The sequence below is a fragment of the Ursus arctos genome, unplaced genomic scaffold (assembly GCF_023065955.2).
Source record: "Ursus arctos isolate Adak ecotype North America unplaced genomic scaffold, UrsArc2.0 scaffold_29, whole genome shotgun sequence".
Classification (NCBI taxonomy): domain Eukaryota; kingdom Metazoa; phylum Chordata; class Mammalia; order Carnivora; family Ursidae; genus Ursus; species Ursus arctos.
The window spans coordinates 29,214,853-29,232,593 of NW_026622974.1; the positions used below are offsets into that span (position 1 = coordinate 29,214,853).

The 17,741-nt window shown below is 34.3% G+C and overlaps 1 protein-coding gene across 16 annotated transcripts in view; it reads left to right on the plus strand.

Annotated features, from left to right (window-relative positions):
* The window catches only part of SENP6 (SUMO specific peptidase 6), a 116,939-nt gene that overhangs the window by 52,616 nt on the left and 46,582 nt on the right, over positions 1-17,741 (plus strand). For 15 of the 16 annotated variants that reach the window (XM_026507055.4, XM_026507059.4, XM_026507063.4 and 12 more), the window contains 2 exons: positions 2,982-3,052; positions 13,971-14,116. In XM_026507055.4, the coding sequence (XP_026362840.2) occupies positions 2,982-3,052; positions 13,971-14,116 (217 nt within the window). Of the gene's footprint in view, positions 1-2,981; positions 3,053-4,224; positions 4,361-6,255; positions 6,353-13,970; positions 14,117-17,741 lie in introns of those variants that run through there. The other variant, XM_044387111.3, reaches the window with a different exon arrangement.

The window sequence follows — 17,741 nt, forward strand, 5'->3', positions numbered from 1 at the left end:
GGTGAAAAGCTGGTGAAATTCAAATAAAGTTTGGCATTTACTTAATAGTAGTATACCAGTGTTGGTTTCTTTTTTGATATATGTATGATAATGATGAAGGTGCTAACATCAGGAGAAACTGGATGAGGGATATAATTGTCTTTTCAACTTCTGCAAATCTAAAATTATTGCAAAATTAAGTTTATTTTAAAAAGACTTTCAGGGCTGAGGCCTGTCTAACCCTTAATAAGCAGAGCATTTTGAGGTTATTTAAACAATTATGCATGGAAGGAAAAAAGCTTTCCAGTTGTTTTATGCAGCTTGTAAAGTGTTGGGTCCATGAGCGAGGGTTTTTTGTTTTTTGTTTTTTTTTTTTCATTTTTTCCTAAACAAAGCACAATCCCTTACAAGCAAAAAAAATCCCCACCTTGTAGATAACAGACAGGAAAGTTTCTGTGCCTCTGCTTGGTTTGAAGTGAGAAAGAAATATCCACTGAGAAATCCTAGGGTTGAGCTGTTTGGAGTTTCAAATTTTTGTATCTGTAGAGTGATGGAACCCTCAAACCAAGAAATTAACATAAAATTTGATTTTTGATCACCTAACAATTTTTTTTAAAAAGCTACATTTTAAAGAATCCAAGATAGTTTATGGCTGGCAAGGTTTCAAAAATTTTCTTCTCAAAGTAATACTGCTTTCATCCTGAAATCCTTGTATTCTTGTATTAAATTTTAAGGTATGCTTTTATTTCTATAATTTATTCATAAATTTCTTAAAAGAAAAAGTAGTTTTCCCTGCTTATATAGGGAAACATGTAGCACATATTCAATATGTTGTGTCCATAAGGTCTGGAAATGTTGGCCAATATCCAGAATAGTTTATTAACCTTGCATTATAATACATGATAGTCATGGATATTATATATTTCATGTGGTATTTGTTCCACATTAGCAAGGCATGGTTTAGTGCACTGTGTCAAAGAGCAAAGAATACAGTGCATTTAATCCAGCATTTTCACCAGTCTATGCACATGTGATTGGTTGTCTCAGATGATTTATGTCAGTTATTACTGAATAAACCTGTATTTATAGCATACCCCAGAATAGGTAATCAAGCAGGTTCAGACTAACGAATTCCAGAGTATCTGTATTTTTAGATTTTTGTGCCCATTCTCTGTCACATAATTGTTTTCTGTATTGATAATCCTTAATATTTAAGAATGTATACTGTTTACATTAGCCACTATTTTAAAAGTTTTTGGAGTTTACCATATTAGTATCATCATATTTTCCTTCAGATTCATTGCCTCTGTTGCATTTTGAAGTTGATATCTTTATTTTTCCAAAGCGAAGAGTTATAAAAATGAGAGATTAAAAAACCAATTATTTGATTTAAAGATAAGACTACATTATATCCTGTTTAGTGTGAAAGTATATGGTATATAAAAACATGAGTTTATAGTTTAGTATTACTAGCTGAAAACTTAACCTCCTTCGTAAGTGCTAGTACTACTACTATGTATCTCTAAGGCAAATTCTCATCTTTACAACTCATCTCCTCATGAATCTTAAAATTTTGTCAGGGTAGAAATTGCCCAGTTGTACAAATAATGCTGCTCAATAATCATGAAAATTCTATTTGCATCAGTATTGATGCAGTTTGCCAGATTTCAGGTTCTGGCATTGCTATTTTATAGTTATGTGAGTATAGGCAAGTTAACTAACCATATTGTACCTTGGTCTCATCTATGAAGTGCTGATAATAATATGTACTTCATAAGGTAATTTTGAGGATTAAAATACTTAATAGACACAAAGCCCGTAGAACAGTACCTGGCACATGATGCTCACTATCTGCTAACTGTTATTACATATACACTACTGTCCCTACTCTTCTTCTTCTTGGGACATTCTCCTATTTTGTTTGTAATTTAGGTGCTTTGACTTTTACAACGTAAGAATATGAAATTCTTTGGAAAAATTTCTTTAGGATTTTAATTTACTTGATTATATACTTTGATAAGTTTTGATCACTAGTGTGAATGAATATACAAATAATAGTATAGCCTCTTTTATTTTTAATTCCCTGGCTAAGTAAAATGGGAATATTTTCAGAAGTCTTTTTAGGATGGAAAAGTAGCTTATTGTAGCTCCCTGGTCTATTGCACTTTTTATAAATCTCCTTCTTTAATACTTTTATCCCGTAACTAGCTATAGTTTTTTTTTTGCTTTACCCCAAAACTAGTGTATATTTGGACTTACATGCTATTTTAGGACCCTTATTTACTAAGGATTATGTTCAGAATCCTGAAAATTGGTTGTATATGAAGTCTGACAATGTAACTTAGTGTATTTTTTAAAGTATAATTATATCTCCATAATGTATTCATAGTACAAGACTAAAACACTTGTTGCTGGTTTTGTACATAACATTTTTTTGTACTGATTTTGAAATTTTCCTCAAGGCCAATATCTTAATTACTATTTATTCCTTTAGTCACTGATTTGTTTTTAAGCAACTAAGAACATTTACAGCAAAATTGGGCAAATTGGGCATTATTAAGCTGATTTTTTTAATTCAGAAAATGTGTGACAATGAAGTATTACATGTTCTTTTTTTTTTAATGTGGTTTATATAAATTGATTATGAAGGTAGTTCCAAAAGAAAACTAAAGTTTTGCATACCATATAACTTTGGTGACTTCTTTGAAAGGACAGTAATTTGGATTCATCTGTTATTAACTATTTATTTGAAAGTATGCTTGCTCTGGGCTTTAGTAGATTAACAGTCTAAATAAAATGTAGTCACTGTTCTTAGGGACCTTAACAATGTATTAAGCTTTACTATATTTGTATAATACAGTTTTATTATTTTATAGTATCACTTTTTTTGTATGGCAAAGAAGCTGTGGTTTGCTTTTAGTAAACATATTGTAGGTATTCCCTCAGCCTTTTTGTTTTGAAAATATTTTTTCTGTTAAATCTATATAAATTTCCTTTTTTAGGAAAGAATACCCACCTCATGTCCACAAATTTGAAAATAATTCCGTAAGGTTGAGTCGGCCTCAAGGTGTTGGTAAGTGTACAGTTTTACTTGTTAACACCTGTGAAGGGTTTTGAATAGTTGTATGAAAGGTTAAAGTAGAGATATGACACTGGTTATAGAATATTCCCAAGTATAATAGATATATGTAGAAAAGCATTTTTTATAACTAATTTGAAATCTTACTTAACTGTGACCTGAAATTATCAGGGAATAGTTGCACAATGAGGAGATTACTGTTTTGAAATCTTTTTTTAATTAGTATTTTCATTAAATTCAGGATCCGCGTATTAACTGTAATGGCTTATAGCTTCAAAACTTTATTTGAACTTTATTATAATCTCATATGATGTAGTTTTCTTGTTTTAAATGGTTATGATCCTAAAATTTAGAATGTATTAGGCAACCACTGAATTTAAAGGAGACTGTATCTGATACAGTTGCGTTAATAATAGATGTTGGAAAATAGTTGTGGGTAGAAATTTTTATTTTCATTGAAATAATCTTTTAATAATCCGATATTAATGTGCAAAAATAAAGGCAAATAATATTTATGGGAAATGTGTCACCATCAAATTGATTTTTATTATCTAGAATAGTGATTCTTAATCTGTATGTCTGTCTTGTTTCTCCCAGGCCTTTTCTTGCTTAAACCATAGCACTACTGGTTCTTATCCAAAATCTAATTAATTTAAACAGCTGGATTTTCCTGATGGCTAAGATATAGCACCTATATTCTTTGCTACTCTGAGTGGAAATCTTTTATTCATATATTGAACATATCCCTATTTTATGATAAGAATATTCCAAACTTCGGGGCGCCTGGGTGGCACAGTTGTTAAGCGTCTGCCTTCGGCTCAGGGCGTGATCCCAGTGTTATGGGATCGAGTCCCACATCGGGCTCCCTGCTCTGCTGGGAGCCTGCTTCTTCCTCTCCCATTCCCCCTGCTTGTGTTCCCTCTCTCACTGGCTGTCTCCATCTCTTCAAATAAATAAAAATGAAATTAAAAAAAAAAAGAATATTCCAAACTTCATCCTTTCTTAGTAACTTTGCAGTTGTGAATATGAATTATTATACGTGACACTACATGGTTATGCTCATTAAGTTTATTAATAATGACCACCCACTTCAACATTCATTCTGTTGTAGCTTAAGTCTTTTTTGAACTCGTACTCATGCTGAGTCGATGCTTTATATTCATTATTTACTTTTATCCTAACTCATTATCCAAGATCCTTTAAGCTAAATTTAACTTTTATCTACATTGTGTACAGAGGAAACTGAAGCACGGCGGGATCACACAACTTGCTTACAGACACAGAGCTGGTATTGCGATCTAGGTCTGTTTGATACCAAACCATGCTCATTACCACTGTGCTTTATTATTTTCTTGCTAGATCAGAAAGAAAGTTATTTCTAATCCTTAGAGAAGAACTGCACGATAGGTATTATCATTCCCATTCCAGCAGTGCATTTTGGTAAGTTAAGTGATTTGTCTCATTCTTACAGTTTTAGATACCAGTCAGCCCCAGGTTTGTTACAAATAATTTTCAAAATTTATTTGACAACATTCATTAAGTAGGTAAGAATAATCTTTAAATTTTTTAATTTTGACATCATTTTTGACTTAGAGAAAAGTTGTAAAAATAGTACAGAGTACCCACTTACCTATTTTACCTGCCTTCCCCAATTGTAACATCTTACAGTCATAGTAGTACATTTATCAAACCTAAGAAATTGGCATTGGTATAACATTCTTAACTAAGCTATTTCACCTGTTTTTCACTATCACTCATTTTCTCCTCTAAAATCCAGTTTGGGATCTCATACTACAGTATTTGTCATGTCTGTAGGTTTCTCTGACACTTTTGAAGAGTAATGGTCAGTTACTTTGTAGAATACCTCAGTTTGAGTTTATATGATGTTGTCTTTGATTAGATGGAGGCTATGCATTTTTGGCAAGACTTGCACAAAAGTGATGTGTCTTTTTAAAACACATCACATAGGGTGATATTGATGTCTGTGTATGTTAACCACCATCTCTTGGAGTTAGGTAGTTTCTGCTGGGTTTCTCCACTGTAAAAAAAAAACAAACACAAAAAACACAAAAAAAACCTTTGTATTTAATAAAGATCTTGAGTGAAGATACTCCGAGACTATGCAAATACCCTGTTTTTCTGTAAGCTTCACCCACTCACTTTAGCATCCATCGGTAGATCTTGCTGGTAACTGTTATTACTTGGTGTTTATCTAATGGTAATTTTCTATTTTCTTCTACATTTCTTTTACATTTATTAATGGGAATTCTTATGTAGGGAAAAGCTATACCTTCTCTTTTTTTTGATTATTTATACCTTTGGACACAGATAATACATACTTGGTATATTTAACTCATAAACTTTGTAGCTTTTTTGTTGGTTAGGTACAAGTATACTTGAGTATAGGGTGAATGACAATGCTATAATAATATTGCATATATTGTTGCATAAAGATTGCATTTTATTTTAGGATTTCCTCTGGAGATATTCTTTAAAACAGTGAGAGTTCAAACTCCAGATTAGTAGTTGCTGGCCTACACCTGGAATAATTTTCTCCTAAAAAGAAATCACTGTCTTTTTTATAGTTCTTAACACCTAAGGTGACTTTCTCAGTTATTTTATTTATTTTTTCCCTTTACTTACTTTGCATTCAAGAGACACTTTCACTATGAATTTTGATAAGTTATAGTCATATGTCAGCACTTAGTAGCATTGATAAGCAGCTTTCTGGGATAAAATTAAAGCTTGCAAACTATTGAGTATAATTTTTGGTCAGATCACATATTCTGTTGCTTCATTTGTTTAGTGTTCTTTTTGTATTTTTTCTAAACATAAAGAATAACGAGAACTATATAACTATAAATTAAGATCTCATTTCTGTAGTTGTTTTTTGTATCCTTGTCAAAGAGAATTAATAGACAGTGAACATTTTGTTACATTCTTAATGTGATTACATATGATCACAACTTAAATCACCTGATTTATACTATTTAACTCATGTGCAGAAGAAAAATAGACCCTATCTTAACCAATCTGTATATCTTCCATTAGCATCTTAATATATAATTTCCTAGGTTTTTTTCTATGCATATATGTTAATTTTTTTAAAGCATTCGTGCTATATATACATACTGTTCTGTAACTTGCTTTTTTACTTTGTTGTGATATTAATCTGGCTTCTATACTCTCATTAAAAGATATTGGAATATCAGAGGAAAACGAGCATGGAAAACACAATCAAAAGAAGTTTAAGAATCAAATGGATAAGTTTACTTATGGTGGACTTCTTTACAAGTTAATATATCCAAGTCTCTAATTATTTTTTAATGAACAGTGACCACTATATTTATGTACCATAATTTAGGTTGTTTTCAATGGTTTGATAGTATATATATTATGATTTAATAATCTAGGATATACATCTTGTGTATCGGATCTATTATTTCCTTAGATTAAATCCCTAGTAATAAAGTTATAGGGACAAAGGTTATACACATTTTGAAGACTTTTGATACGTTACTGCCAAATGGCCTTCTTTAAAAGGGTGTGTCAGCTTCCAGCAACTGTATTTGAATATGCCTGTTTTCTCATGCTCCTCAGTAACATTAGCTATTATCATTCATTTTGATATTGCCAGTCTGATAGGGAAATAGTATTTGTTTTTCCACATTTCCTTCGTTATTGGTGAGGCATTACAATGGCCATTTGAATTTCTTTTATTCATGTCTGCCTGTTTATCACTTATTTAGCTTAGCCAAAAGTGATTTTTTTAAGGAAGTTTTAATGAGAATGTAATTCATGACTTTGGTTTTATTTTACAGTGAAAATCAGTAGTGGTGGTACATGATAGAGAAAACCAGCTGTTCTTTTGGTTTGTCTTTCTCTTTTGAAAGACTGTAAAAATAATTTAAAATCAAATACATAGGTGTGCCTGGTAAGCCTTTGGCTTGGGTCATGATCCCAGGGTCATGGGCCTGAGCCCCACGTTGGGCTCTCTGCTCGGCAGGGAGCCTGCTTCTCCCTCTCCCTCTGCCTACCACTCCCCCTGCTTGTGCGCTCTCTCTCTCTCTCTCTCTCTGTGTCAAGTAAATAAGTAAAATCTTAAAAAAAAAATCAGCAAATCCATGACCACAATATAGATAGTTGTTTGTGTTCTGTCACTATCCTTGGGGTATATATTTTCCAGCATATTAGTAATATCACAATTAAATTCTCAAACAAGAAAGTTAAGGACCTTCCTTGCCCCACCCTACCTCAGCTTCTATTATGAAAAATTTCAAACATACAGAAAAGTTGAAAGACTTTTATGGTGAATACACGTATTTCTACCACATAGATTCTACAATTAGCACTTTTCTATGGTTGCTTTATTACCTCCATTTGTACATGAGTTTATCTTTTTATGCATTTTAGAGTAAATCGCAGACACCAGTACACTTTATTCGTAAACATTTCAGCAGGTATATCATTATTTACAGTTCAGTATTTGTTCATAGTTTTCTTCTTTGAAATAAAATTTTCATGTAGTGAAATGCACAGATCTTAAGTATACAGTTGGATAAATTTAACAAATACACAAACCTTTCTAACCCAAACCGCTGGGAATATGTAGTACGGATAGTATCATCACCCCAGAAATTTCCTTCATCTTCCTTCCTGGTTAGTCCTCACTCCTGCTCCATCATAGGTAGCCATTGTTCTGATTTTTCCCTGCATAGATTAATTTTACCTATTCTAGGACTTCATATAAGTGGAATCATTAATTATGTACTCTTTTATGTAAGACTCTTTTCATTCAGGATAATGTTTTGGGGATTGTTCCGTGTCGTTGCATGCATTAGTAGTTTGTTCCTTTTTAGTATCCCATTATATGGATGTAACAGTTTGTTTATCCATTCTCCTGATAGTAGACACCTGGGTTGTTTCCAGTTTTTTACTATTATGAGTAAAGCTGCCATGAACATTCTTTTTAAGGAGGACCTTATTTTTTTAATTAGATTAAAAATTTATTCTCTATTCAGTCTGTTAGTCACTTTTACTTATCCCATAATAGTTTTCATATGCTCACCTTTTCTGCTTAGCTGGAGATAGTGTGGTATATTAAAAAGATGTTGAGGGGCACTTGAGTGGCTCATTCGGTTAAGCATGTGACTTCAGCTCAGGTCATGATCTAAGGGTCCTGGGATCCAGCCCAGGCTTCCTGCTCAGTGGGGAATCTGCTTCTCCCTCTCACTCTGACCTTCCCCTCCAGCATGCTCATTCTCTCTCAAATAAATAAGTAAATAAAAATCTTTAAAATATTTTTAAAGAAATTTTAAAAATTAAAAAAGAAAAACAGTAAAAAGATGTTGAGCTAGAAAATCCAACAAGAAATATCCTAATCTTGGTGTTCCTCATATGTGGTCATGAGTGAACATTCTGTTTTCTTCTTATCCCTCTTTAATACTCGTTGTATAGAAACTGTTTTTTATGTTTGAGTCTAACAAAGTAATTTAATCTTCATAGGAACAATAACTAAAACTTGGATGCTCTGGACTAGAGTAGCTTCTCTGTAACTTCAGGTGTTAGTTGTTGAGAGAAGCTTTCAGTTCTTCTCTTTGTATGGAGGGTAAGTCCTTAGGTTTCTAGATCTGCGAGTGAATCAGTATCTCTGTGTGGCAAAGTTAAGGCATTTTCAGAGATGACATAGTAACAGCATTTCTTCCACCTATGTAATTTCATCTTTTTAAAGTGTGTCATATAGTTTTATCTTTTGTAATGTGATTCATTAATCCAGTAAACGTTTTTCGAGCCCTTCGCTTGTGCAGTTTCTAGACACTGGGAGAACAGGCGGCTAAAACATGATTTCTGCTCTTTCAGAGCTGACAATATAATAGGATGAAACAGATCAGTACAAATAATAACAGTAAAATAAAATGAGGTGGTAATAGAAGTACAGATAAAATGCTGTGGAAGCTCCAAATATTGCTTATGCATGCTTAGTGTAAGGCAGATGCTGCTTCTTAACAAAGAATGGTTTGAATTTACTTAGATAAATAGGGAGGGCTTTACTTGTGAAGAGAACAGCAGTATATGTAAGAGGGTGAAAGGAGAAATACTCTGGAAAAATGCATCTCTTTGAGGTGCAATTTGTTTGGAAGACTGGAACATCAGCACAGACATCCTTTGTGAAGAGCTGCGGTTCTGAATTTTTTCCTTAGCTACTAGAATCATTGAGAGATTTTAAGCATTAGAATGATATTTTTTTGTTAGATCACTTTGGCAGTAGTGGGGAAGGATTTAAACCAAGCTCATATGGAGTGAGGAAAATCAATTTAGGCAAGAGTTAAGCATCTGAAATGTAGTGGCAGTGGTGTTGGAGAGGAAGAAATAAATTTAAGAGCTGTTAGTAGAATTCCTTGAATGTGAGGAAGGAGGTACTATAAGAAGTCAACTATTACTTAGATTTCAGCTTTGATGTCTGGGAAAATAAATGTGTTTGAACTGCCAAAGGCTGAGAAGGTGGAATTCACTTAGTGTAGCTCTGTGTGATTATAATAACAAGAATAATTATATAGGCTTCTTAACTCAATATTGTATATCAAACTCAGAAATATTATAAAATGTCCTTATTTGAAAAAATTAAAAGATAGGATATTGAAGATAGGAATATGGAAGTTTTTAACAAAGTTGGGATTATGTAGGTAGAACACTTTTATTTGTAGATTCATCAACTTGTGTTTAGAAGTGCATATTATCTTCTTGCATACTTAAATCTTTGCTGGTAAAATCAGATTGTAATAAATATTGTCCTGTTTTTGTTGCTCACTTAAAAATTCTAATTATATCCTTAATGAAAATTATTAAATTTACATTGAAGAATGAGGAAAATCCTTTTGTATTTCCTGAACATAAAAAACATTAGGCTGCGTATTAGTTTAGTTTCCTTCATCTAAACAGTTGTAACCAGTGTTTGAGTTAAAATATTTTTCTCATTACGGGGCGCCTGGTGGCTCAGTCGTTAAGCGTCTACCTTCAGCTCAGTGTTACGGGATCGAGCCCCACATCAGGCTCGTCCGCTGGGAGCCTGCTTCTTCCTCTCCCACTCCCCCTGCTTGTGTTCCGTCTCTCGCTGGCTGTCTCTGTCAAATAAATAAATAAATAAATATATTTTTAAAAAATAAAAATAAAATTTTTTTCTCATTACTAATTATTTTTTTTATTTTGAGGGGGAGAGGGAGGGAGAGGCAGAGGGAGAGCTCGGCACAGGGCTCAGTCTCAGGACCCTGAGATCACAGCCTGAGCCAAAACTAACAGTTGGACGCTTAGCTGACAGAGCCATTCAATCTCCCTTCTTACTACAAATCTAAGAGGAGTGACAACTTAGAAAAAATGTGTGTGTGTGAGAGAGAGAGATTGATTAATTCAGTTGATTGATTGAGTCAGTGTGAAAAGTGCTTCTGCGGCCTTACTAACACAGAATAAGCTGAAGAGAATATTGGTACACTTGACAAAAGTGGTCCACAGTGTGGAGATCCTGGTGAGGAATGAAAAAGACTAGAGCTACCAGGACATGACTACAGGGCTACAACTTAAAGTTCGGGTTATTCTTTTATTAATAATATTTTTATTGAAGTATGGTTGACATAAAATATCACATTAGTTTCAAGTGTATAACATAGCGATTCGATGACTGTAATAATTACACTGTGCTCATCACAAGTGTAGCTACTATCTGTCACCATACAACACAGTTACAATACCACTGACTTGATTCCCTGTGCTGTACCTTTTATCCTTGTGATTTATTCATTCCATAACTGGAAGCCTATATCCCCTAGTCCTCTTTACTCATTTTGCCCACCCCCCCTCCCTCTTGGCCACCATCGGTTTGTTTTCTGTATTTATGGGTCTGTTTCTGCTTTTTGTTTGTTCGATTGATTTTTTTAGATTCCACACATAAGTGAAATTATAAAGTTTTTCTATTTGATTTATTTTGCTTAGCACAATACCCTCTAGGTCCATGTTGTCACAAATGGCAAAATTTCATTTTTTTATGGCTGAGTAACATTCGTGTGTGTGTGTGTGTGTGTGTGTGTGTGTGTGTCTCGACATAGGGGTAGACAAATCATTTTAAATTAGTTGTTTTTTTTTTTTTAATTCTTTGGGTAAATACCCAGTAGTGGAATTACTGGATCCATGGTATTTCTCCTTGTTAATTTTTTGAGGAACCTCCATACTGTTTACCATAGGGGCTATACCAGTTTACATTCCCACTCATAAAGAAAGAATTCCCTTTTCTCCACATCCTCATCAACACTTGCATTCTGGCTGGCATGTGAGGTGATATCTCACTGTGGTTTTGATTTGCATTTCCTGATTATTAGTAATATTGATTCATCATCTCATGTGTCTGTCTTTGGAAAAGTGTTCAGATCCTCTGCCCATTTTTTAATTGGATTGTTTTTCTTTTTGATTTTGAGTTGTATGAGTTCTTTATATATTTTGGATATTAATCCCCTATCAGATAGTATCATTTGCAATTATCTTCTATTCAGTAGGTTTCTTTTTCATTTTGTTGATGGTTTCATTTGCTGTGCACAAGCTTTTATAGTCCCAAGGCACCTGGGTGGCTCAGTCCCTTGAGCATCTGCCTTCACCTCAAGTCTTGTTCCTGGAGTCCTGGGATCAAGCCCTGTGTTGGGGTTCAATGAGTCTGCTCAGTGAGTCTACTTCTCCCACTCTCTCTGCCCCTCCCCCTGCTTGCACTCTCTGTTTTGTGCTCTCTCTCTCAATAAATAATAAAATAAAATCTTTTAAAAAAAAGAGAGATGTCTCCTTAACATTTCTTGTAAGGTAGTTTAGTGATGATGAACTTTAACTTGTGTTTGTCTGGGAAACTCTTTAATTCTCCTTTAATTCTGAATGCATATCTTGCCTGGTAAAGTCTTCCCGGTTGTGGGTTTTTTTCCTTTAGCCCTTTGAATATTATCATACTACTCCCTTCTGGTCAGCAAAGCTTCTGCTGAAAATTCAGCTGATGGCTTTATGTGGTTTCCCTCTTATGTAACTATTTGCTTTTTTTCTTGCAGCTTTTAAGATTCTCACTTTATTTTTAATCTTTGACATTTTGTTATCTGTTTTGGTGTGGACCTCTCTGGGTTCATATTGTTTGGGGCGCTCTCTCAGTGCTTCTGGACCTGGATGTCTGTTTCCTTCCCCAAGTTAGGGAGGTTTTCAGTCATTATTTCTTAAATTATTTGCCCCTTTTTCTTCCTTCTTGGGCCCCTATAATGTGAATGTTAATATGCTCGATGTTGTCCCAGAGGTTCCTTAACCCAACCTTTTTCTTCTTTTCGCTGTTCAGCTTGGGTACTTGGCATTAACATATCTTCCAGATTGGTCATCCATTCTACTGCATTCTCTAATCTGGTGTTGATTCCCTCTAATGTATTTTTAATTTTGGTTATTGTATTCTTCAGTTCTGATTGGCTCTTTTTAAAATTTTTTATCTCTATGTCAAAGTTGTTGTTTTGTTCATCCACTCTTCTTTCATGTCCAGTGAGCCTCTTTATGACGATTACTTTGAATTCTTCATTGGGTAAATTGTATATCTCCATTTCATTTAGTTCTTTTCCTGAGGTTTTGTCTTACTCCTTTTTTTGGAACATATCTCACTGTGTCCTCATTTTTCTGACTCTTTGTGTTTGTTTCTGTGTATTGAGTAGGTCAGCTACTTCTGATCTTGAAAGCAGTGGTCTTATATAGAAGGCATCCTATGAGGTCAGGTAACACATTCACACCTAGTCATAGAAACAGGTGCTCCAGGGGTATCCCTCCATAGGTTATGTATACACCTTCCTGTTGTGACTAAGCCATAACTTTTGTGGGGTGCATTGGTGGGCAGGGCTGGCTGAGAGGCCTGGCTGTGGCTGTGGTGGCCTTGCTGATGGATAAGGTTAGCTCTTGGCACACCTGGCTGAGAGGTCTAGCTGCAGCTGCTATGAGTGTGGTTGTAGGAGAGGCACTGTCCCTGAGGGGTTGCTCACTGGGTATGGTGTTGTGGGAGTTGCTTTGGAGGCAGTCCGGGTGGGTCCACAGACAAATGCTGGGGAGGGGTAAGCAGTGCTAGTAAGGTAGATAGATAGTGTCAGAACTGGTACCTGTAAGTGTCTGGTCAGTAAGGCTGAGGAAGGGCAAGAAAAATGGTGGTTCCCAGTATTTTCATTCTTAGAAAAACCTCCTGTATATCCCTGTCCCTTCCACACATGTCCTAAACTTGGTCAATGAATCTCTCTTATACAACCCATGTACTTTTCAAAGTGCTAAATGATACAGTGCACTGGCCCTTTAAGAGCAGGTTTTTTTTCTTGTAGCCCTCCAGCTTTCCCAGAGTTAAGGCCTACTGATTTTCAAAGTTCTTAGAGTTAATCCCTGCCGATTTTCAAAGCCAGGTATTATGGTGGCTTGGCTTCTTGGTGTGCTTCCCAGAGTTAGGGTGCCTAACTTGATCCCCTCACTCCTCAGTGAGGACCTTCACACCTGTGATAGCTCCTCCCACTTTTGGGTCGCCTGTGGGGGATTTGGTTCCCAGCTGCATCTCTGCCTTCATACCCTTCTCAGTGTGCCTTTTCCTTTATTTTTTTAACTGTGGAAGATCTGTTCTGGTAATCTTCCAGTCATTTTCAGAGTTGTAATGTATGTAGTTGTTGGCTTGGTGCCTGAGGGAGGAAGTGAGTTCAGGATCCTCTTACTCAGCCATCTTTCCCTACTCCCAAGTTGTCGTTACTCTTTATTATACACGTTGTGAAACATTAATTTATTTTAACCAAAACATAACTTGATAATATAAATTAGCATTGTTTATAGCAAAGATCATGAGGAATTTATAAAATTTAATTTCAGTACGTTTGTTTTTTTCTCTTAACTTTAGATCGTGTAATGAAGAAAACTGAAGAGTCTGAATCACACCTGGAGTCTGAAATTAAAAGGAAAGTACCACAGAAACGTCACAGTAGCACATTTCAGTCTCCACCTCCTCTGTCTCCTGCTTCAAAAAAATGTTTAACTGATTTAGAGGTGGGTGGAGAAATTATTCTTTGTTGGTAATCAGTTGGTATTTTTATCAATACTATTTTTAGTACTTACTAAATTCTAGGTGATCTTTTCTTACAGGACTAGAAAAGACCTAGAAAAGTTATTTAAGCAAATTTTTCTGCCTTCATTATGTCATTTTTTTCACTGTCCAAAATGTAGAATGCGTATCTTCTGAAAAGAATTGATCAGTGCCTTCCTGCAGCATACTCCAAATAATAGCTGTCAACCAGAAATACTTCGAAATAATTTAAAATTTACAAAAAGTTGAAGAAATAACAAAAAGACTATCCATATACCCTTCTATTAGATTCTCTAGTTTTCCACATTTGATATGTTGTTTTCCCTCCCTCTGCTTTCCTTCCACCTTCCGTGTGTGTGTGTGTGTGTGTGTGTGTGTGTGTGTGTTTCTGCACCGTTTGAGGATAAGTAACGGATATGATCCCCATTTATCACTTAATACTTTAGTGCATGTTTCCTTAAAAAAGGCAGGGGAAAGGGTGGAGAGGAGGCATTTTCCTATATAACCAGAGTGCAACTGTCAAAATTTAAAAATTAACATGGATCCAAAATTACTGTCTAATCTACAAACTCCATTCAAATTTCACCTAATTAATGTCCTTTATCAGAACAGGATCCAATTCAAGATTGTGTTACATTGATCTTCAGTCTTCTTAATTTGGAATAATTCCTTAGTCTTTCCATGTCTTTCATCACCTTGATATTGTGGAGAGTATGATGTTTCTTCATGATTTATGCATTTTCAAGAATCCTCTGAAGTGATTCTGTACTCTTATCATTGCGTCATATCTGATTGCATACAGTGTTGATTTTCACATTATTAACTTTTATCTTAGGATGTACTCTCCTAGATTTGTCCACTGTAATTAGTAGGTATTTCTTATTTATTAATAAGATGAGCTACTGTAAGGTAGAGGGTTTCCTTATCTTATATTTACCTATGTATTCCTTTATATCAGCACAAATGTATAGGTTCTTTTTTTTTTATTGAAGTATAGTTCACACAACATGGATTCTTATTCAAAAAATTATATTCTGTCACTGTTATTATTTTGGTGCTCAGATTGTCCCAGTCTTGGCCCCTGGGAAGTTCTTTAAGCTGGCTTCTCTTTTATTTTGACATATCCACATCATTCTTTGAGAGCTTCCCTTAATTTTTGATGTAACCAGATGGTTTGTGTTTTCTCTGTCGCAGCTCTAGAGTCATTCGTTTCTCCAAGGAGCCATTGTTCCTATAAGTGGTGGGAAGATATTTGGGCCTTAGTTATGCTCATTGCTACTTGGTATCATGTTTATAGGCCCTCTCAGTGGACAAAACTAGTAAATATATGTGTGTTTATGTTAGTATTTAGTACATGTTAAAATCCATGAATTAGTCTGGAGCTGCCTTGAGATTGAAGCAAAAAAAAAAAAAAAAAAAAAAAAAGCCCCCTAAAAAATAATAAAATAAAATCCATGAATTTATCCTGATAATTCCAATTCTAGTCTAAAACCACAGTGTTTATTTTAGTCTTTCCCACTTTGCATGTTTGTAACTTCCTTCTCTAAGAAACCTGACTTCATCATGTCCAGTGTATTTTACTTATCGGAATTTTTTTAACATCCAAAATAAATCCTCCTTTTACTTTTCACTTCCATGCCAGTTGTTCTTACTCTGTTCTTAACATAAAGAATAGATTCTACCCACCCTCTATGTAATTTTTAATTCTTAGACAAGATTAGTGGGTTTTTTTCCCCACAGTAGTCTGTGAAATGCTCTTCTCTGTACTGCTTATAAGAAAACACGATATATGATATTTAATGAGATTATACATCTTAAGGATATTTACTAAAAATGATGTCTCAGTGGTATCTCATCAGAGACAGGCTCATTATTATTAATATAATTGGTTATTATTTATGTGTGAAGCCTGGCAGATAGTATGTATTAGTGATTTGGATTTATTTTGTTTTGTAAAAGTCTACCTACCAAAAAGGGGGAAATAAGACTTCAGTCTTTGTTTTCCAGAAGAAATTGTATCTAATATGAAGTTGTTATGGAAGTGTATACAACTTTATATACACTTCACTAAAAGTAATTGAGCAGTATTGAGATTCTAGTTTTGAGATTGGTAGCTTGATAAAATTCTGAATCTGTAGTTTTTATCATGAAAAATTAAGTATTATATTCGGTTCAGCTAATCTGCATTTTGTTTTTTAATTGTTGCAAATAGTTCTAAGGTATGTATTTCTTAGCTGATGGAAGGCATATGATAGCTCACAGTATATTTCATTCTGTATTTTAATATCAGAAATTTTAATAGTGTATGCTTTTTCTGTTTAATATCAATTTTATAAAAGGAAATATGTGAAGTATCTTCTTTTCATGGGGTTCTGTTCATTGAAATATGTCCTATTAATCTTTGTTACAGACAGTGAAAAATTGGAGTCAGTTAGTACCCAGCTTTATCATTTTCATTATAAAAATAGTGGGGTTTAGATTTTTCTTAGACAATTAGGTATTTTATTGCAGGGTGGTATGTAGGTGGGGACTGCTCCTTTATTTATGAGTTTCCCTTTTAGGTGCAGTAAGACATGGCCAACCATTTGCAGTTCATTAGGGAATAATTGCATTATTTCATTTAAATATGCAGTTGACCCTTCAACAACTCAGAAGTTAGAAGTACTGATCCCCTGAACAGTTGAAAATCTGCATATAACTTTCAACTCCCCCAAAACTTCATTAATAATCTGTTGACTGGAAGCCTTACCAACAACATGAGCGATTAACACATATTTTGCATGTTACGTTATACTGTATTTTTACTATAAAGTAAGAGAAAAGAACATGTTAAGAAAATCATAAGGAAGAGAAAATACATTTATAGTACTGTACTGTATTTATAAAAAAAATCATCATGTAAGTGGACCTGTGCAGTTCAAACCTGTGTTAACTATACTATTATTTCTTTCCCTTACTGACAGTAGGCTAAAATTTCAGAGTTAGATAATCTGTCCCATATTTGTGTCTAACCAGTTGTTTGCATAGTTCTCCTGCTAACTGTGCGTCCTAAATACACAGGGCCCTATCAAAAGTGCTATGAGAAAAAAATTCCTTAGACGTAGACTCCACAAGTAGTATAACTGAATTCTGCTATGTACTGGCTGAGAAAGAGACATGGTTGTTGTTGTTGTTGTTGTTTTTAATCTACCTATGCAGAGATAGTGAGCTAATGTTCTGAGTTCAGCTTTGCCCTGGTTAAAGCTTGGTTTCGTTCTTTGTTGTTATCTGGGGTAGATTCTTGAATAGGTAACATGGTGTAATAGAACGGCTTTGTTGTGGATCACGTAGGACAAGGTAAATAATTTTTGTCAGTTTTTCCATCTTTAAAACAAGGAGATAAAACTAGAACAGTGGGCGTTAGACTTTCTTACGTACTTTTGAGTTATAAATTTACATAGAAGAAGTGCATAGACCTCCAGCATTTAGCTCAATGACTTTTGAAATTTATGTTTACACAAGTGATCATATATAACTACCACTTACAGGTCAGTCCTCCTACAACTGCTTGATGACTTCTATCACCTAAAAGACTTTTTTAAACAACTG